Below are 23484 nucleotides of genomic sequence, written 5' to 3' on the forward strand. Positions count from 1 at the left end.
AAGAAGGACATGGCATCATGATAGAGGATACAATGCAAAAAGAGGACATACAATTGTTAATATTTATGCACCCAATATGAGAGCACCTAAGTACAGAAAGCAACTATTAACAGACATAAAGGAAGAAACTGACAGTAACACAGGAACAGAAGGAGTCCTTGACACCTCTCTTACATCCATGGGTAGATCACAGAGACAGAAAAGCAACAAGAAAACAGTGGCTTTGAATGACACATTAAACCAGATAGATCTAACAGATGTTCAGAACATTCCATTCCAAAACAGGAGAATACCCATTCTTTTCAAGAGCCTATTGCACATTTTACAAAATAGATCACATGTTAGACAGCAAATCAAGTCCCAATAAATTAAAAAAGACTGAAATCATATCGTGCATTTTTCCTGATCACAGTGGTATGTATGAAACTAGAAATGAATCACAAGAAAAAAATCCAGAAAGGACACAAATACATGGAAGCTAAGTAATATACTACTGAACAATAAATGATTCAATACAGAAATCAAAGAGGAAATTTAAAAATATAAGGGGACAAATAAAAATGAAAATACAATGGTCCAAAATCTTTGGGATGAAGCAAAATCTGTTCTAACAGACCTAACTCAAAAAATAAGAAAGATGCCGAATAAACATGCTAACCTTACACCTAAAGGACCTAGAAAAAGAAGTACAAAGCACAAAGCCAGTAAAAGAAAGAAAATAATAAAGATTAGAGCAGAAATAAATAAAATCAAGACTAAAAAACCAATAGAATAGATCAATAAAACCAGGAGCTGGTTCTTTGAACGGATCAACCAAATTGATAAGCCTTTAGCCGGAGTCGTCAAAAGAAGAGACAGACACACACACATACATGGAGGGAGAGAGAAGGAGAGAGAGAGAGAGAGAGAACTGAAAATCAGAAATATAGGAAGAGAATTAACAACTAGTATCAAAGAAATACAAAGAATTATAAGAGAATATTGTGAAAAATTATATGCCAACAAATTGGACAACCTAGAATGAATAAATTCCTAAAAACATAACCTTTCCAAAACTGAATCAAGAAGAAACAGACTATTTTGACAGACCAATTACTACACTGAAATTGAATCTGTAATCAAAGAACTCCCAAAAGACAAAAGTCCAGGACAGATAGCTTCACATGTAAATTCTACTAAACATTTAAAGAAGTAATAGCTATTTCTCTCAAACTAGTCCAAAAAATAGAAAAGGAAGAAAAGTGTCCAAATGCATTCAAGGCCAGCACTGCCCTGATACCAAAGCAGATAAAGACAAAAGAGAACTACAGGCCAATATCTCTGCTCACAGATGTAAAAATTCTCAACTAACAAATCCAACAATACATTTAAAAAATTATTCACCACAATCAAGTGGAATTTATCCTGGGATGCAAGGGTGGTTCAGTATTCACTAATCAATCAACATTACATATCACATTAACAAGAGAAATGATAAAAACCATATCATCATCTCAACTGATGCAGAAAAAGCATTTGACAAAGCATAACATTCGTTTATGATAAAAACTCTCAACAAAGTAGATTTAGAGGGAACATACCTCAGCATAATAAAGGCCATTTATGACAAACCCATAGCTAACATCATACTCAATGGTGAAAAACTGAAAGCTTTCCCTCCAAGGTCAGGAACAAGACAAGGATGTCCACTCTCACTGCTTTTATTCAACAGAGTACTAGAAGTCCTGGGCACAACAATCAGACAAGAAAAAGAGATCAAAGTCATATAAATCAGCAAAGAAGAAGTAAAACTGTCAATATTTCCAGATGATATGACACGACATATATTAACCCTAAAGACTCCACCAAAAAGTACTAGACCTGATAAATGAATTCAGTAAAGTTTCAGGATACAAAATTAATATACAGAAATCTGTTGCATTTCTAAACAATAATAATGAGACAGCAGAAAGAAAAATTAAGAAAATAATCCCATTTATAATTACACCAAAATTAATAAAATATCTAGGAATAAAGTTAACCAAGGAGGGGAAAGACCTATGCTCTGAAAACTGTAAAACACTATTGAAAGAGATTGAAGAGGACACAAATACATGGAAAGGTAGTCCATATTCATGGATTGGGAGAACCAATATTGTTAAAATGTCTACACTACCCAAAGCAATCTACAGATTTAGTGGAATCACCATCAAAATACTAACAATGTTTTCCACAGAACTAGAACAAACAATCCTAAAATTTGTGTGGAACCACAAAAGACTCCAAATATGCAAAGCAATCTTGATATAGAAGAGCAAAGCTGGAGGTATCACAATTCTAGATTTCAAGATATACTACAAAGCTGTAGTAATCAATACAGTATGGTACTGGCACAAAAATAGTCACACAGAGCAATAGAACAGAACAGACAGCCTAGAAATAAACCCATGCTTTTATGGTCAATTATTTTTGGCAAAGGATGCTAAAATATACAATGCAGAAAGGATAATCTCTTCAACAAATAGGGCTGGGAAAACCGGACAGCTACAGGCAAAGGAATGAAACTGGACCACTTTCTTATACCATGCACAAAAATAAACTCAAAATGGATTAAAGACCTAAACGTGAGACTTGAAATGATAAAACTCCTAAAAGAAAACACAGGTAGTAATTTCTTTCTTATCAGTAGTAAAACATCTTCGTAGATATATCTCCTTAGTTGAGGGGAACAAAAGCAAAAATAAAACTATTGAGATTACATCAAAGTAAAAAGCTTTGAAACAGCAAAGGAAACCATCAACAAAATAAGAAGGCAGCCTACTGAATAATAGAAGATATCTGCAAATGATATGTCCAGTAACAGTAATATCCAAAAAATCAAAGCAATACAAACAGTAATATCCAAAATATTAAACAACTCAACACCATAAAAATCCAAATAATCCCATTAAAAAATGAGCAGAGGACCCAAATAGATATATTTCCAAAGAAGACATATGGATGGCCAATGGAGACATGAAAAGATGTCCAACACCATTAATCATCAGGGAAATGCAAATCAAAACCACAATGAGATATTGCCTCACATCTGTCAGAATGGTTAGAACAAACAGCCCAAAGTTGGCAGAAAAATAGAAATAACAAAGATCGGGGCACCTGGGTGCCTCAGTCATGAGGCGTCAGCCTTCAGCTCAGGTCTTGATTCCAGGGTCCTGGGATTGAACCCTGCATCAGTCTCCCTGCTCAGTGGGAACCCTGTTTCTCCCCCTCCCACTCCCCGTCCTGTGTTCCCTCTCTTGCTGTGTCTTTCTCTGTCAAATAAATAAATAGAATATTTTTAAGAAGAAAGAAAGAAAAAGCATAGTTATTGGAAAGGGATAAACAAAACCACCATTATTTGCAGGTGATGTGATTTGTAAAAATTCTAAGAGAATATATAAATAAATTATTAGAATTAATATAAGAATTTAGCAAGGTTGTGGAATACAAAAATTAATATTCAAAAGAGTTGTGTTCTATACAACAGGAAGGTCTGGTTAGAAAATGCAACTTTAAAAAATTGAGTATAATAGCAAGAAAATTATAAAGTATCTTGGAATAAGTCTAATAAAAATGTCCAGGCACTTATATGAAAAACTATAAAATTTTATTGGCAGACATGTAAAAAGGCCTAAATAAATGGAAGTTATATATTATTCTTGAGTTGAAAGACTCTTCAAATTGATTAAAATATTTAGACAAGTTATAAAAATCCCTACTAAAGTTTTTGTGGAATTTGACAAACCAATTCTAAAAATTCACAGGCAGTTAAAATGGGCCCAGTTCATAGCTAAGAGACGCCTGAAGAAAGTCAAGAGTTAGGTTCAGAGTCCAGTACTTGCACTGCCTCTTATCGAGATTTGCAAAATGAAACCATAGTAATAAAGATAATGTAGTATTGATTTAAGTAGAATAGCCAGCTGGGAAGAAACCTGCATTCATGGAAAACTGATCTATGACAAAGTAGGCATTACTGGTAAATACCTTCTTCAATAACTGGGTCTGGTAAAATTAATTATTTATGACAAAAACATAAATTTGGATCCCTATTTCAAAGCATATGCAAAAACTAATTCCAGATGGATTAAGAACTTTCAGAAAACAACATAGAAGTCTATTTTTACAAACTTGGAGGGAAAGATTTCTTAAATTGATTTAAAAATTCACAAACCCATTAAGTTTAAGAGTTGATAAATTCATCTACAACAGGAAGGATATCAGTTATCAATAGAGTCATAAGAAGTGAAAAGTTGCATACACTAGGAGAAAATTCTTTCAAGATACATGTTGAAATGTATAGTAATTAAAATGCAATGAAATCTTATAAATTATTATGAAACATAAAAATAACTCAAAAAAGGGTAAAAATGTTCATTTAACAGAGAAGGAAGAAAAATTCCTCATGAATAACTGAAAATATGCTCGATAGTAATCAGGGAAATGCAAAAAAGCACAATGGCATAATTTCACACCTACCAGATTGACAAATTAAAAAGTCAGATTATATTAAGAGTTGGTGAGGATATGGCACAATGGCAACTTCTATCCACAGCTGGTGGAGGGTAGATTACAACTATCTTTCCAAAAAGAAATTAGGCATTAACTAGTAAAGCTGAGCGAATGCATATCCTACTTTTAGTCAGTTCTACTTGTAGGTCTATATCCTAGAGAAACTTTCATTTATGTGCATGAGAGTGGTACGTCCTAAGCAGTAATGTACATACAATGTCTATAGGATCTTGTTAAAATGCACAAAATGATTTAGGAGCTTGGGAATGAAGCCCCAGATTCTGAATCAATCTTTCTTTCTTTCTTTCTTTCTTTCTTTCTTTCTTTCTTTCTTTCTCTCTCTTTCTTTCTTTCTTTTTTAATATTTTATTTATTTATTTGACAGACAGTGATCACAAGTAGTCAGATAGGCAGGCAGAGAGAGAGGAGGAAGCAGGCTCCCCGCCAAGCAGAGAGCCCGATGCGGGGCTCGATCCCAGGACCCTGAGATCATGACCTGAGCCGAAGGCAGAGGCTTTAACCCACTGTGCCACCCAGGCACCCCTCTGCATTTCTAAGTAACAGATTTTAGGGTTCCTATCGTGTTCTATTTCTTGACTTGTGTGATGACTACCTGGGTACTAGTTTCATTTTATTCTTTAAATGGTATTTTTACAGGTGACAGACTATGAACATTTCTACCACCTATGTAATAAGAGAACACTTTGCTCCCACTGAGTTCTCTCTTTTTGGCTAACCTGACCCCCCCTGGATTAGTGCTTCTTTGGATTTTGCTTTCACAATCCATAACCAGATCAGGGTAATCTGGAGGCCCATCTCTTTCACCAGCTCTTGGGGCTCAGTATGTGTGAGATTGGAGATGTGGGAAAATGGCTATAAATGCCTTTTTTTTTTTTTTTTTTTGGCAGATTATCTTTTCTGATGGTCCCCAGGGTCTCTACCTGGGGGAAGCAGAAAATAGCCCATTTGGCCAGAAAGGCAGGTTCTATTCTCCAGTTCAGCTGTACCAGGAATTTTTATCTCCACATTTTCCATTTTCTATATCCCAGTTGGTTCAAAATCCATAGGAGAAAGCTGGTAATTGGCATTTCTGAAACCCACAACAAGGACAGAAGTCTGCCAGTTTCAGGAATAGCAGAGACATAGCCCTTGCTTCTTGGTAAGACTCTGGGAAGGTGGCAGTAATTCGGAGAGGAATGGCTAAATGTGTACCCCTGGACCAGCCTGCTAAAGTCTAGTTATCAGGATGTGGATCCAAAAAGTGCATAGAAACTGCAGAGCTACCTGACTTTAAGGGATCACGTGAACCAAGACAACCATCAGCAACAACTATGCTTTCGTGAAGACACAAGCATCCTGACTGATTCTGCCTGGGTCATGTGTCAATCCTCACGGAATCACTGTGGCCCCCGAAATGTGAGTGTGTGGAGTTAGTACCATATAAATCACACAAAATTAATTTATCACAGGATAGGGGAGGGATGGTTCTCCCAAAGGAAAGAAAGTTGGGTAGACAAAAAGAAATAGACACATCACAGTCTTCTGGAGAGCCGAGACACGTAAGACGGTTGTTTGTATTCTATACAGGATATTGCCTTGATTTTAACAGTGAAAAATATTTGAATTCACTGATGCTTTTAAGTTGTCAAACAATTTTGTCATGCAGTTAATTATCTTCCCTTGTGCCAGTTTTCCCTTTCTAGTTATGTTCACTCACTCTCATGTTAAAATGGGTTTGAGAAACTATGCAAAACAAAGAGCATCCTTTTGGAACAGGATGTATATAAAGAAAATCAAAGAGCCCGGTAGCCTAAAAACCAGAGTCAAATCCCAGTGCTATCTTTTAGTAGCTGTATGTTTTTATACAAATTATTTAACCTATCCAAGCTCACTTTTCCTCGTTTATAAAACAACCATAATAATACTTACAGTCATGTGTTTGTTATGAAAATTGAAAGAGATAATTTACATAAAGTCTGAACATTAGAATTGTATGTTCAAATGGTGGTTTCTACTGTTACTTTTAATGTTTATTCCCCAACAGTAGTTTGGCATCTTATTTGAGGATATCTTGATTGGTGAATGAAAAGCTTATAGGAAAATAATAATGCAGATAATCCATTTGTGGTTAATTCAAAGTTAAAGCTAAACACTCTTTTTAAAAAAAAAACATTTTATTTATTTGAGAGAGAGAGAGAGTGCGCGCACGCGCGCGCACACACGGGGGAAGGGCGGAGGGAGAAGCAGACTCCCTATTGAGCGGGGAGCCCAACTTGGCACTGAATCCCAGGACCCTAGGATCATGACGAAGGCAGATGCTTAACCAACTGAGCCATCCAGACACCCAAAGCTAAATTCTCTTTTAAAACTTTGTATTCAATATTACATTACATTACTTACATAACTTTAAAATACCACAGGAAACATATATGGGAACTGTCCACAGACAAATTGCGTTCTTCTTCTGAATCCTGAAAGAAAATGGAAAATAAACTATGATATATAAATGTAACTTTAAAATAAATACACATCTGGATACAGGCATAGGAGTCACAGAGGAACTAAATTAAATATCTAAGATCACAGTTCCTCTGTGACTCCTATGCCTGTTTATATAATGATTTATATATATATATATTTATGCCTGTTTATATTATGATTCATTTATATAATGAATCCTATGCCTCTTTATACAATGAACAAATTTCAGAATGGAACTAATGAATATTCATATAATACTAGTTCTATTCTTTAGCTACTCTTTGTAATTAAGAATTTACTATCATGAGTGACAAAGTTAGCATATTGTTTCTGTTATATTTGTCTTTGTGAAATAATGAAACATGTAAATATGTGTCTTTTCACCTGGTTCCTGCTAATATTCGGTCTTTGACTCTGGTGCCTGATGCAGAGCTCCTATAGTTCTTATAATCTCCCAAATGACAGGAGGGTCTGACATAGAGCTTTCTTTTGTTCTGATGAGGCAACTCTGGGTGGGCTCCTGGATGGGAACTGGTCCCTACGAAGGCCCACGCCATCATTAGAAGCTTGGAACTTTTCGCTCAACCTCCCACCCTCTGGAGAGGGGAGAGGGACTAGAAAATGAGTTAATCCTTGATCATGCTTATGGGATGAAGCCCTCATAAAAGTCAGAGTGCTTCCAGGTTGGTAAACACATCCACATGCTGACAGGTTGACACAGCCCAACTCCACGGGCCAGAAACTCTTGTGCTCAGGGCCTTTCCAGACCTTGCCTTAGGCACCTCCTTTCTGGATGTTCATTTGTATCCTTTATCATATCTTTTATTATTATAACCAGTCAATGGTTTATTATATTTATATTTATAATATTTATTATTTATTTATTATTATAACTGGTACCTGTTTCCCTGAGCTCTGTGTGCTGTTCTAGCACATTATTGAACCTGAAGACAAGGTTGTAGGAACCTGGGTTTATAGCCAGTCAGTCAGGTGACAAACTGGAACTTGCAATTGGCATGTGAAGTGGGGCAGTCTTGCGGGACTGAGCCCTTGACTGGTGGGATGTGAAGTGACTCCATGCAGAAAATGCCAGAACTCTGACTTGTAGGATACCCTGCTGGTGTCAGAAATAATCTGCATGGAAACCAACCCCCACGCCACATCTGGTACAGAAGTGCTCTCTGTGAGTGTGTGAAGGAAAATAGTGAGTAGACAGTCTTGCTCATTGAAAACACAATTCAATTAATTTTCTTGTTTAATGGTTCTGAATCAGAGATGATTTTGCTCACCAGGGGCACTGGAGACAATTTTGATTGTTGTATCTGAGTGCTTTTGAGAGTATTTCAAAAGTCATATGTACATCCTTAAAGGTTATAAAGTCTGATGGGACCATACATAAATGACAAAGATATTTTTATATATGTATGTATTTGTCTGTATAAATTTTCTTTCTTTTTTTTTTAAATTTACTTATTTATTTGACAGAGAGAGATAGATCACAAGTACGCAGAGAGGCAGGCAGAGAGAGAGGGAAGCAGGCTCCCTGCTGAGCAGAGAGCTCCACGCGGAGCTCGATCCCAGGACCCTGAGATCATGACCTGAGCCGAAGGCAGAGGCTTAATCCACTGAGCCACCCAGGTGCCCCCTGTATAAATTTTCTATATAACATTTTATATTTGGGCTTCCAACATACGACAAAAGGAAAAGGAGTAAGCCTTTACTTGTTTGGGAATTTTGTCCGTGAACCCGGTAAATATTCATAAACTCAAAAGCCAAATTCAACTATTTTTCAATCTACAAGTTTTGAAAAAATGAATTAATATTCATCTGGCCTCTCCCATAGCACTCTACTTATTATCTGAAAATAAAGATTATTCATTAAAAAGAAGGCACAAGCCCTAAAATAAAGAAAAGATTTGTCACATGGAGTCTCTCCAGCAATGGCTTTGGGCACACTTTTGTGGGAATATCATCTGTGAGGTGCATGGCCAGTACCTGTTACTAACTATAGCAGAGGGCCAAAGTTTTAATGCTTAACTTTTTCTTTTTTTGTAATGAGAGAGGATTCAACATCACTCTCATGTGTTTGCATTCACATATGCTTTCTTGAATTGAAGAAAATATCGTAAAAACAAACTTGCCAAAGATGGCTTTTAATCCAGAGAATTGTCATAGAAGTATATAACATGAGACTCACTCGGTGGGGAGTACTATTATCATTAAGATGGTAACTGGGGCTTTCACATACTCACAGAGAGCGCTTCACAGAAAAATCACATATCATTTTATAACTGAATTTTTCAAGATTGATTTATTCATTTGAGAGAGACAGCATACAGAGGGAGAGGGAGAGGGAGAAGCAGACTCCCCACTGAGCTGTCCCCCCCAACATGGGGCTTGATCCCAGGACCCTGGGATCATGACTTGAGCCAAAGGCGGATGGCTAACCAACCGAGCCACACAAGCACCCATCATTTCATAACTTACAATCTGCTATGAGATATACCTGAAAATTGCCATATTGACAATAATTTTAAAATACCTCTTATTTATACTTAACACTTCTACTATTTAAAAGAGGTTGAAAGCTCAAAATAAGGAAAATAAAATGTAACAGAGATAATTATGCAAGATTTAATAACTTATCTTTAAAATCAACTTACTGGGCCAGTAACAATTGGTCTTATAGTCTGAACACCAGGAGAAGAACAACGCAGTTCTGTCTTGGGGGAGCTAGTATTTAAAAAGAACAGGGAGATAAATAAGCATAGATACATACAAGATTAGTAAAAATTCCCCTACTGCTTTTTAAGCCTAAAAACATCAATTGTATGTTAATAAAAAAAATTAAAAATATAGCAATATTTTACTTTTACTTTTCGAAGAGATTTTTGTCTTTCTTTTCACATCTATGTAATGGGAAGAAATGTACATTCAATCATAGCCTTGAATCTGAACATCCACAGTATATGAATATGTTTTTATGTGTAAATGCATGCATTATGTTGACATTCACAGCAAAAATCTTACCTTTTATTTTTCACAGAACAAGTTGCTGGCACACTCCATTCAGAAAATAATGTTCCTTCATACTCTAACTTAATCTAAAAAAGAAGATAAAACAGTTCAAACAAAAAAGTCTTCTCCAAAATTTTTATCTCAATGCTCTGATGGAGGGCTCAATTTCCTGGTCCTTACTATTAAAAAAAAAAAAAAAAAAAGAATAACTAAAAGTTGATTCCTTTACAATTTTATAAAGTAATGTGACAAAGGAAAAGTAACTTAAGTTTTCCAAGATGCTTCAGATGTCTCCCCCACCCAAAACTATGATTCTTATTTTCTTTTATGTCAGAAACTATCTATCAAGTATCCAGCAGGTGACTGGCACTCCAGTAGATTCTGAGGATAAAGAAAAATGAGTGAGACAAGATCCTTCCATTAAAAACAAGTCATGGTAAATTCTGAGGTCCTACTCTTCGCATATCACTGACTCACCCACGGTAACTTCCCTCAGTCACATTTTCCCTATTTCCTTATTCCTTATTTTTTTTGTTGTTTCCACATTCTTTGATTTATAAGTTCTTTCTTTCCCCTTTTGAAGGATACTGATCCAATTTCTAACATCATCAGTCTTAGTCTTAACATTGGTTCTCTTTCTCTCTCTTTTTTTTTTAAAGGAGTCTCTGGGCCCAGCGTGGAGCCCAACATGGGGCCTGAACTCACAACCCTGAGCTGAGATCAAGAGTCAGACACAACTGACTGAGCCACCCAGGTGCCCCTGGTCCTCTTCTTAAGCCAGGGTTGGAACCCAACTTCACATTTATAGTAACAATTATGTGCACAAACACATGTAGTCATTTCATGTAGATATACATCTGTAAATACTGCTTCAGTTTTTTTAGTGGTAAAATGGGGATTATAATACCAGCTCTGTCATAAATTTAAATTATAGGATTAATGACAATGTATAAGAAGAAAAAAGGAAAAAATCACCAGAAGATATAATGTAACCCTGAAATATATAAAGCAAAACAATTCGAGTATAGTTGACACACAAGGTATGGCAGAGTGATTCCGCAGATCTTTACATTATGTCACGTTCACCCCTAGTGTAGCTGCCACCTGTGCTGATAGTTTGCTATTACAGTATCATCGACTACATTCCTTATACTGTCTTTTTTTCCCCTGACTTACTCATTTCATAACTGGAAACCTATACCTCCCACTCCCATTCACCCATTTTGCCCAACCCATCACCCTTCCCTCTGGAGACCATCAGTTTGTTCTCTGTATTTATAGATCTGATTCTGCCTTTTATTCATTTGTTGTTGCCATTGTTGTTTTTTAAGATTCCACTTATGAGTGAAATCATATGGTTTTTGTCTTTCTCGGTATGATTTATTTCACTTAATATACCCTCTCAGTCCCCCATGTTGTTTCAAATGGCATGATCTCATCCTTTGGTATGGCTATGTAATATTCTGGGGCGTGTGTGTGTGTGTGTGTGTGTGTGTGTGTGTGTTTCTTAACCATTCATCTTTTGATAAGCAATCTTCCTCATCCATTCATCTCTTGATAGATACTTAGGTTCCTTCTGTATCTAGTTATTGTCAATAACGTTGCAATAAACATAGGTGTGCACACGCCTTTTTGAATTAGTGTTTTCATTATCTTTGGGTAAATACCCAGTACTGGAATTACTGAATCATATGGTATTTCTATTTTTGAATTTTTTAGATTTATTTGAGAGACAGAGTAAGAGACAGCTTGAGAAGGGGGAGGAGCAGAGGGAGAGACTCTTAAGCAGTCTCCATGCTGAGCATGGAGCTCTATGTGGGGCTCGATCCTGTGACCCTGAGATCATGAACTGAGCTGAAACCAAGAGCCAAGTGCTTAACTGACTTAGCTTCCCAGGTGCCCCTCTATTTTTAATTTTTAAAGTTACCTCCGTACTGTTTCTCCACAGTGGGTGCATCAGTTTGCATTCCCACCAACAGTGCACAAAAGTTCTTTTTTCTCCACATCCTCACTAACACTTGTTATTTATTATGGTTTTGATTCTAGCCCTTCTGATAAGTGTGTGGTGATATTCTCACTGTGATTTCAATTTGCACTGATGATTAGTAATGTTGAACATCTTTTCATGTCTCTGTTGGCCATCTGTATGTCCTTTGCCTATTTTTTAACTGGATTATTTGGGGGATTTTTCAGTGTTGAGTTGTATAAGTGAAATAAATATATTTCAGATATTAACCCTATATCATATACGTCTCTTGCAAATAACATCTCCCATTCAGTAAGTTCTCTTTTTGTTCTGTTGGTGGTTTTCTTTGCTATGAAGAAGGTTTTTATTCTGATGTTGTTCCAATAGTTTGTTTTTGCTTTTGCTTCCCTTGCATAAGAGACATCTAGAAAAATGTTAAGGCTGATGTCAGAGAAATTACTGCCTGTGCTCTCATCTAGGATTTTTATGGTCTCAAGTTTAGGTCGTTAGTCCATTTTGAGTTTATTTTTGTATATGGTATAAGAAAGTAGTTCAATTTCATTCTTTTACATGAAGCTGTCTCATTTTCCCAATACTTTTTATTGAAAAGACTGTCTTTCCCCATTGTATATTCTAGCATCCTTTGTCATAGACTAATTGACAATATATTCATTGGTTTATTTCTGGACTTTCTACTCTTCCATTGATCTGTGTGTATATTTTTGTGCCAGTACCACACTATTTTCATTACTATAGCTTTGTAGTTTATCTCAAAACTGGGGGTTGTGATACCCCCAGCTTTGTCCTTTCTCGACATTGCTTTGGCTATTTGGGGTCTTTTGTAGCTTCATACAAATTTTGGTATTATTTATTCCAATTTTGTGAAAAATGCTGTTGGTATTTTGATAGGGACTACATTGAACCTAAAAATTATATAAAGCATTGATATAAAGCATGATAGAAGTACCAGGAAAAAATTTAAAAGCCGCAAATACAGTGGTACATTTTTGACACACTTTTCCAAGCTAAAGATAAACCTATAAATAAACCTATAAAATTAGCCAATATAAAATAAAATATATTCTTGGGCGCCCTGGTGGCTCAGTGGGTTAAAGCCTCTGCCTTCGGCTCAGGTCATGATCTCAGGGTCCTGGGATTGAGTCCCGCATCGGGCTCTCTGCTCGGCGGGGAGCCTGCTTCCTCCTCTCTCTCTCTGCCTGCATCTCTGCCTACTTGTGATCTGTCTGTCAAATAAATAAATAAAATCTTTAAAATAAAATATATTCTTTCTAATCTCACATAGAACATTTAGCAAAATTGATCATATTTACAGAAGTCTTAGCGAATCTCAAAGAATTATCATCACACATACTGTGTCTTTGATATTAATGAAATAAAATCGGAATTTCTTTCCAATCTCACATAGAACATTTAGCAAAATTGATCATATTTACAGAAGTCTTAGCGAATCTCAAAGAATTATCATCACACATACTGTGTCTTTGATATTAATGAAATAAAATCGGAATTTCTCATAAAGTTAGCTAGAAGAAATTCTTAAGATATTTGTAATTCTTAAAGGAAAAAAAGAAAACAAAACCTAAACTTCACTTCCAAATGATTCATGAAGTAAAGGAGAAATCACAGTGGAAATTACAAAATATTTATAACTAAAGAATAAAAGCATTCAATGTTCTCAAAAGTTGTAGTATATAGTATAAATAATCTCTAAAATGAAATTGATAGCCTTAAATATATACAAAAGAAATAAGGTAGTTTGAAAGAGAATGAACTTGGTTCTCAGTATAAGATGCTAATAAAATAACAACAGAGAAAACCAAAAAAGTAAAAGAAAGGATGCAAAAGGAGGCATTTGCAAAAGAAAATGAATTGGGAAGGGTTAGTGGTGATGTAGTTTTTCAATCTACTCAAATTTCCTTGTAGGCACAGAGAAGACAATTAGGATAGTACCAAGAAAAAACAAGAACACCGGATGATGTCAACAATAAAACTTAGTAACAAAGTATTCCTCAAAATCCCAAAGTATAAGTGGGTTGGAACAAGCTAGCTAAAACAACCAGACTCACATGATATCAGCATAAGACAACAAAAGAAAGCAAATATGGTAGACCTCAGTGTAAGGACCTATTTAGCCAGAGCGCTTCCATCCAGTTAAACAATAACTTTGTTGTTTAAAACTTAAGCTGTCCCTGCCCCCCTTCCCCCAGGGGACTTACTTAAAAACAAGTTCCGGAAACCAGTCCCAGGTAACAAAGCCCAAATACAAGGGTGGGTCAGGCCAGGTGGAGACATCAGATCAGTGTGTGTGTGCGGGGAGGGGGGGGGTGCGCATACTGTCTCCCTAGTTACCAAGGAGTATGGGCCCTGCCCTTTGGGCACCTTTCGGGCACCAATTCTGACCAAGGTGATAGGCTGGTTCAAATATCTACTAGTATAAATTGTAATTCAATTGGTCATCTATGTGTGACCTAACATGACTGTGCAGCTTTCTCCGTGTGTTACAATTTCACTGGCCACCTGTACGTGGCCAGGCCCAACCGCATGGCCTTTACCCTTAAAAGCTAGTCTGTGAAGCAGAAAGAGGTTGCCCTCCCTGTAAGAGGCGCAGCCCAGAACATTAGGTTTGATTCTTGATGCTTGGCATGAAATACAGCTTTGCTTGACCTTCGCTTTGTATCAGTCTCACTCTTTTAATCACGGACCCATTATTGGGGGACCACTCAGAAGAGAAGAACATTGAAATCAGTGATAGGTATTCATTGGAAACCAAGACAAGACAACTGGAATATAGCAACTCTAACCAGATGGGTTGTTGCACTTTTCAAGTTCTAAGTCCAAGAGGTCCATGATAATAGTTGAAGGGGCAGGAGAAGCTCGGATCTATGAACACCAAAACCAAGGATCTAAAGAGAGCTTCCAGGACAAGGATGTGTAACGAAGGGAAAAGAATCCCAGTTGAGCTGGAAAAGGACAATAAAGACAAAGGAAAGAAAAACTACTGATGAATGAGAGAAGGAAACAGAATCTGGAGATCTCAAAAAATATTAGCCTTATTTTTGGACACTTTACAAAACAACAGAAGAGGTAACTTTAAAACTATGAAGTTATAAAAGTTATTTTGACCCACCCCACCTTAAAGATCAGGTAAATCAATTTCATGTTAAAAAAAAAAAGCAACAGAAAAAGGATTACAGTCTAATTTCACACAGTTGTTATAAGAAAAAGAAAATACAAAGCAAAATAACATCTCTGTAAGAACATACCCAATAAATAAGTGAAAGATACAACTTAATATGAGGGTTAGTCTTACGTATCAACTTGGTTAGATTACAGCACCCAGTTATTTAATCTAACATAGGTTTTGCAGTGAGGATATTTTATAGATGTGGTTTACATCTACAATCAGTTGACTTTAAGTAAAAGAGAATGTCTTTGATAATGTGGATGAGGCCTCTTCCATCAGTTGGAAACATTCAGAAAAAAACTGAGGTTTCCTGGAGAAGAAATTCTGCTTCAAGACTGCAGCATTAACTCTCGCCTGAATTTCCAGCCTGCTGGCCTGACCTTAAGATTTCAGAGTCTTCTGTTCCCACAATCACGTGAGCCAATTTCCTAAAATAAATCTCTTAGTATACATATGTATAAGTTCTATTGGTTCTGTTTCTCTGTGAGAACACTGGTTGATACATCTGGTATTTTAAAATGAGGAAAAATAAATCAGAGAATGACAGAAGTTATGAAAGAACAATATAAATCAGAGTTTGAAACTTGTAAGCTGACTTCTGCGTTGGGAAAAATATAGAAACAAAAGAAAAAGTCATTTCAGAAATAAACCAAATTAGAAAAACCACAATTGTGTATAAACAATAGATAAGGCTTTGAGAGATATAAGTTTTTAAGAATAAAAGAAATAGAAAGTAATTCAGGACTAAGTGACAAATATAAAAGATAAGCAAAGAAAATTCAATATATATATAATTGGAGATACTAAAGAAGAAAACTAAGGTGTTTTTCAACATTAACTATAATTTGAGGCTAGCGTGTGAACTAAAGTAATTTGAAACAACATATTGAAAAGGGACAGCTCATACCTAGAAAAAAAATTAAGAATAATTAAAAAAATAAAAGCAACCAGGAGCTATATTAAGAAAAGCATTGGGGGGCGCCTGGGTGGCTCAGTGGGTTGGGCCTCTGCCTTCGGCTCGGGTCATGATCTCGGGGTCCTGGGATCAGGCCCCGTGTCAGGCTCTCTGCTTGGCGGGAAGCCTGCTTCCCCCTCTCTCTCTCTGCCTGCCTCTCTGCCTACTTGTGATCTCTGTCAAATAAGTAAATAAAAATCTTAAAAAAAAAAAAAAAAAAGCATTGGGCTTAAAGAGAATCACTTTGGGAATCTTGACCAAAACAACAAGAATAGCAAAACACATGTTATTCAGAAAGGAAAGACAATCATATTTCCAACAGACTTTTTGGAAACAACATTTTTTGTCAGAGACAACAAAGTAACATATACAGAAGGAAACAGAACACAGGGCACCTGGATGGCTCAGTCAGTTATGTGTCCAACTCTTGATTTCAGCTCAGGTCATGATCTCAGAGTCATGAGACAGAGCCCTGCATTGGGCTCTGTGCTCAGCAGGGAAGCTGCTTAAGATTCTCTCCCTCTGCCCCACTACCCACTCATACTCTCTTCTCTCAAACAAATAAGTAAATATGTTAAAAAAAAAAAAAAAAAAGGAAAGTAGAACAGAAGCCAATAATTTTTATATCCAGATAACCAACTTTTAGATATAAAACCTACAGATAAACTCTTATGACCACAAAATAATTCAGAAACTGTTACTCCTATGTGCCCTTCCTGAGGAATTCACTAGAAGAGCCTCAGACCACCAAAATGACTGCAGAGATATCAACATAAAGATGATGCTAAGTATTACATAAGAAATTTTTTGTGGAGGGGGTGCCTCGGTGGCACCCCCAGTCTGTCTGCGGCTCATGTCATGATCCTACGGTCCTAGGATCGGGTCCCGCATCAGGCTCTCTGCTCAATGGGGCATCTGCTACTCCCTCTCCCTCTTCCCTCTACTCATTCTGGGGCACCTGGATGGCTCAGTAGGTTAAAGCCTCTGCCTTCAGCTCAGGTCATGATCCCAGGATCCTGGGATCGAGCCCTATATCAGGCTCAATGCTCAGCAGGGAGCCTGCTTCCCCCTCTTTCTCTGCCTACTTCTGATCTCTTTCTGTCAAATAAATAAAATCTTAAAAAAAAAAGATTTTTTTTTGTGTGTGTGTGAAACAAGGTCTGCATAGTGAGTATAAAAGGGATATAGTTGTTAAATACTGTAGTCTATCAGTGTATCAAAACATGAGTGGTGGGAGGATTATGGTTAGCCCAGGTAAGGAAGGCCACATAAGTTACTATCTCCACACAGTTCTAAAAAAAAAAACAGCACAGATCAACAAATAAAACCCAGAAAGTTGTACACCATAACATACCTAGAAGACAAAGCACACTACAAATTTTAAGAAACCTATAAGTAAAAAATCAACTTTAGCAGAACTCTCACTCAAGATCCTATCATAATTCTTTGTGGAGAGTGAGGGGTCTTCTGAAAAACTACAGGGTAAAGGCAGGAAATGAAAAGGTAAGACTGAATGAAAATCACCCACAGGGAGAAAAAGCACTCCTTAGGTGCAAAAATATAATAGAAAAAGAATCCTAGAAGATGAGAGCACTGACTATGCGGACAAGAGCCAAAGGCATATGAGACTTGATATGGGACCATTGGAAAGATGTCACTTCTGCAGAGAAGATTCAGGAAAGGGAGACACCCTTCAGAGTGTGAGTGGTGAAGGGAAGGAGAATCAAGAGGGGGAAATTTAGGATAGGAAGAGTCAAAAAACAAAACCAAACAAAACATCCAGGGAAATCCAACACTCCGAATAAAAAGCTATCAAATAAAGAAACTGCACTTTGCTATAGAGGAAAGTTAGGTTTAACTAGGAATGATTGTGGGGGGATGTGGGAAGAACAGAGGTTGAAGGAAGAACAGAGGATGAGGGAGAGAGAATCTTAAGCAGGTTCCACACCCAGCATGGAGCCCAACATGGAGCTCGATCTCAGGACCTTAAGATCATGACCTGAACTGAAATCAGATTTGGACTGAGCCATCCAGATGCCCCAACTAGGTATCTTCCAACCAATCCAAGCTGGTAAACTGTCCATAAAATTCAAAGATATCATCAGACTTTATACAGAGCTACTATAATAGAAAATAAAAATAAAAACATTTCAGTTAATAAAAGTCCCTTCAAAAAACCAAACACAGAAGAAAACTGCAAACTAACATCCTAAACTGAATTAAATAACCTCAAACAAGCATTTGGTGATAAGAGAAAGAAAAATCTTGAATTATAAATTCATAAATTAGGTGCATCACTATAGCATACACCTCAAACTAATATAACACTGTATAACAGAATTAGAATAAAATAAATTCATAAGCTAGGAACAGAAAATGAACCACAAATAGAAATAAGAGTTGACTAAACCAGTACATGATCTATGATGATATGGGAAATGCAGACTAAATTAAAAGATACTGGTGGGAAATTATATGTGAATAAAAACTAAACAAAAGGCATTGAAGAAAGGCAGAAAACCAACCAAGAGACTATAAGTGGAATAAGAAGAAAAAAGAGAGAGAGAGAGAAAGTAATTGAAATGGAAGGCAGACAAAATCCAACTCTTGTATAATTGGAGTTCCCTGAAGTTGAAAAACAAAACAACAGAACTAATATTTAAATCTGTAACTAAAAAAGCTTTCCAGAAAGAAAAATAGATCTATATATATGTATTCAGATTTATTTTTCTACAGAAAATTTCTATAGAGAGAGAGAGAGAAAGAGATCACTGGTACCCGGAAAAATAATCTTTAAAAGTCAGCTCTGAAACTTATCTGAGAGAACATTAGACTTTAAAGGTAAAGGAAAATCCTCAGGCCTCCCCCCACCAAAAAACAAACAAACAAACAAACAAACAAACGAAAAACAAACAAACAAAAAACAAACAAAAAACCCCCCCCAAAACAAAAAACCAAAAACAAACATCAAATAGGATACAAGAACATCAAAATTCTTTAAAGCAACATATATAGCAAGGTGACAAGGAAGGTAACCAGGAATGAAATAAGGTAAACAAGGAATGAAAATATGAACCAAAGATTCTATGTCCAACCAAGCTCTCCTTTAAGTATTAAAGTCACAGAAAAAAAAACGTTTTTTAAACAGAATTCAGAAGGGGCAGCTGGGTGGCTCAGTCAGTTCAGCATTGGATTCTTGATTTCAGCTCAGGTTATGACCTCAGGGTCCTGGAATTGAGTCCCATTTTGGACTCTTCACTCAGCAAGGAGTTTGCTTGAATATTCTCTCCTACCTCTACAGCCCTTTATGACACCCATACATGTCCTTGCATCCTCTCTCTCTAAAATAAATACATCTCAAAAAAAAAAAACAAAACAAAACACAACTCAGGAAATACTATATCCAGGAGCCCTTTCTGAGGAATTTACTAGAGCAAGGGGCAGCAAACTATGGCCTGTGTACCAAATCCAGCTCATCACCTGTTTTTGTAACCAAAGTTTTATGAGAATACAGCCACATTCAATTTCATTATTTAGTGTCCGTGGCTGCTTTCAAGTTACAGTGGCAGAGTTAATTATTGTAAGAGAAATCATTTGATTTGCAAAGTCTAAAATATATACTATCTGGCCATTATAGAAACTTTATCAACAACTGTACCAGAATACAGTATAAACTGGCCCAATGTGGGGCTCAAACTCATGATTCCAGCATGCTCTACTGACTGAGCCAGCCAGGCGCCCCTAAGCAGGAGAAGCCAGTTAGAAAGGATACATACACATGATTCTATTAATATGAAATGTCCTGAATAAACAAATGTATAAGAAAGTGATTGCCTGGAGCAATAGGATAGGCCATTATAGAAACTTTATCAACAACTGTACCAGAATACACTATAAACTGGCAAAACTGACAAAAACTGGAAAAAGGATTGAGGGTGAGCATTAATACATTTGATTGTAGATAAAACATTAACGCATGACAATAAAGGTTAAAGACCAATAGGTGTTATATATATTTTGACAAAATAGAAATAACGCATCTAAAAATGTTTGTTGGAAGAAGGAAAATAATAAAGAAAAGGAGAATAAGCTCATTAAGTGTTGACCAAAAAGACTAAAGTATGGGAGAAAACCTAGGTGACCTTCAGTTCAGCAATGACTTTTTAGATACAACACCAAAGGCATGATCTATGGAAGAAAAATTTGATAACTTGGGCTTCATTAAGATGAACAAAGTCACTGTTAAGAGAATGAAAAGGGAAGCAATAGTCCATAGTCTGGGAGGAAATACTTGCAAAACTACTTGTATCTGATAAAACTTAGTACCCAAAATTAAAAACAAACAAACAAAAAAACCCCCAAACCTCTTAAATCTTAACAATAAGAAAACAAAACCAATTTTAAAATGGACAAAGGATCCAAACAGGAACTTCAGCAAAGAAGATATAGAGATAACAACAGCACATGAAAAGTTGCTCTATCTCATGTCATTAGGGAACTGCAAATTAAAACAGTGTGTGTGATACAGCAGCACACTCTTATTAGAATGGTGAAAATCCAAAACACTGACAATTACTAAAGACTATTGAGGATGTGGAGCATCAGGAACTCTCATTCCATGAAAAAACCTTGCAGTCTTTGGGGTTCATTACCCAAACACCTATACTATTGCTCCAGGCAATCACTTTCTTATACATTTGTTTATTCAGGACATTTCATATCAATAGAACCATGTGTATATATCCTTTCTAACTGGCTTCTGCTTAGGGGCGCCTGGCTGGCTCATCAGTAGAGCATGCTGGAATCATGAGTTTGAGCCCCACATTGGGTGCAGAGCTTGCTTAAGGAAATAAAAATAATAAAATAAAATTTAAGAATCTTAGCATTTTTAATACACATACTAAAATATTTATGGATGAAATAATATGTCTGGGATAGCTCTGTTTGTTTACTCACATTTTTTAGATTCCATTTGGAGTGGAGTCATATGGTATTTGTCTGTCTCAGTCTGACTTATTTCACTTAGGAAGAGAGAGAGATCTATATATATGTATTCAGATCTATTAGCATAATATCCTCTAGGTCCATCATGTTGTCTCAAATGGCACAATATCATCCTTTCTTATAGCTGTGTAATACTCCTGTGTATGTGTGTGTGTGCATGTGTGTATCACTTCATCTATTGATGGAAACTTAGGTTGCTACTATGTCTTGGCTACTGTAAATAATGCTGCAATAAATACAGAAGTGTATGCATCTTTTTGAGTTAGTGTTTTCATTTTCTTTGAGTAAATACTCAGTAGTGGAATTACTGAACCAAATGGTATCTGCATTTTTAATTTTTTGAGGAACCTCCATACTCTTTTCCACAGTGGATGTATCAATTCATATTCCCACCAACAATAAATGAGGGTTTCTTTTTTGCCGCAGCCTTATCAACACTTGTTTCTTGTCTTCTTGATTTTGGCCATTTTAATAGCTTAAATTGATATCTCATTGTGATATTGATTTGTATTTCCCTGATGATTAGTAATGGTGAGCATCTTTTCATGTTTCTGTTGGCCTTCTGCATGTCTTCTTCAGAAAAATGTCTTCAGCTGCTCTGATCATTTTAAACCAGATTATTTGTGGGTTTTTTTGGTGTTGTGTAAGTTCTTTATATGTTTTGGATACTAACCCCTTATCAGATATGTCATTTGCAAATATCTTTTCCCATTCCATAGGTTGTCTTTTAGTTTTGTAGTTTCCTTTGTTGTGCAAAAGCTTTTTATTTTGATGTAGTCCCAACAGTTTATCAATAGTTTAATAATAGCTTTTATTTTTTTCTTTGCCTTAGGAGACATCTAGAAAGCATTGCTATGGTCAATGTCACAGATATTACTGCCTATGTTCTCTTCTAGGATTTTTCTCGTTTCAGATCTCATGTTTAGGTAATTAATCCACTTTTAGGTTTTGGGTTTTTTTTTTTTTATATTGTTAGAAAGTAGTCCAGTTTTCCCAACACTATTTATTGGAAAGACTGTCTTTCCCCCATTGTATATTCTAGCATCCCTTGTCATACACTAATTGACCATATAAATGTGAGTTTATTTCTGGGGTCTCCATTCTGTTCCATTGATCTATGCATTTATTTTTGTACCAGTATCATTCTATTTTGATTACTATAGCTTTGTAGTATATTTTGAAATCTGAAACTGTGGAACCTCCAGCTTTACTTTTCTTTCTCAGGATTGCTTTGGCTATTTGGGGCCACATACAAATTTTAGTATTATTTGTTCTAGTTTTGTGAAAAAGGCTGTTGGTATTTTGATAGGGATTGCATTGAATCTGCAGATTGCTTTGGGTAATATGGACATTTTGACACTATTAGTTCTTTCAACCCATGAGTATTAAATATCTTTCCATCTGTGTTATTTTCAATGTCTTTCATCAGTGTCTTATAGTTTTTGGAGTTCAGGTCTTTCACCTCTTTGGTTAAGTTTATCACTAGGTATTTTGCTATTTTTGATGTGATTGTAAATGGCATTGTTTTTCAAATTTCTCTTTCTGCAACTTCATTGTTAGTGTATAGAAACAGTACATATTTCTGTTTATTAATTTTGTATCCTGTAACCTTACTGAATTGGTTTGTTACTTCTAGTAATTTTTTTGTGGGGTCTTTAGGATTTTCTATGTAAAGTATAGTGTGGTCTGCAAATATTGACAGTTTAACTTCTTTACTAATAAGCATGCATCTTATTTCTATTCCTTGTCTGATTGCTGTGGCTAGGACTTCCAGTATGTTGAATAAAAGTGACGAGAGTAGACATCTTTGTCTTGTTCTTTACCTTGGACCTAACCTTGGAGGGAAATCTCTTGGTTTTTCACCATTGAGTATGATGGTAGCTGTGGGTTTTTCCTATATGGCCTTTATTATGTTGAGGTATGTTTCCTCCAATACCATTTTGTTGAGAATTTTTATTGTGAATGGATTTTGAATCTTGTCAAATACTTTTTCTGCATCTACTGAGACGATCGTATAATTTCCCCCTCATTTTATTGATGTGGTTTATGATGCTGATTGACTTACAGATATTGAACCATCCTTGAACTCCCAAATAAAGCCCACCTGATTGTTTAATATATTGTTGTATGCAGTTTGCTAATATTTCATTGAGGTATGTTGTGTTTCCATTTTCATTTGTCTCAAGTTATTGTTTGATTTCTCTCTCAATTTGTTTTTTCAGGCATTGCCTATCCAGTAGATTTTTCAGCAGAAATATTGCAGGCTGGAAAGGAGTGGCACAAGATATTCAAAGTGCTGAAAGAAAAAACTTCCATATAAGAATACTC

General features: G+C 36.0%; 1 protein-coding gene across 1 annotated transcript in view; it reads right to left on the bottom strand.

Moving 5' to 3' along the window:
- Positions 1 to 23484, bottom strand: part of CATSPERE (catsper channel auxiliary subunit epsilon) — a gene marked incomplete at its 3' end in the record, with an annotated part of 147567 nt that overhangs the window by 117317 nt on the left and 6766 nt on the right. The window contains exons 3-5 of the mRNA XM_080824512.1: positions 10039 to 10112; positions 9672 to 9741; positions 6928 to 6998 (exon numbers count right to left, since the gene is read on the bottom strand). Of these exons, the coding sequence (XP_080680638.1) occupies positions 6928 to 6998; positions 9672 to 9741; positions 10039 to 10112 (215 nt within the window). The remainder of the gene's footprint in view (positions 1 to 6927; positions 6999 to 9671; positions 9742 to 10038; positions 10113 to 23484) is intronic.

Source organism: Martes martes (assembly GCF_963455335.1).
Source record: "Martes martes genome assembly, chromosome: 15".
NCBI lineage: Eukaryota > Metazoa > Chordata > Mammalia > Carnivora > Mustelidae > Martes > Martes martes.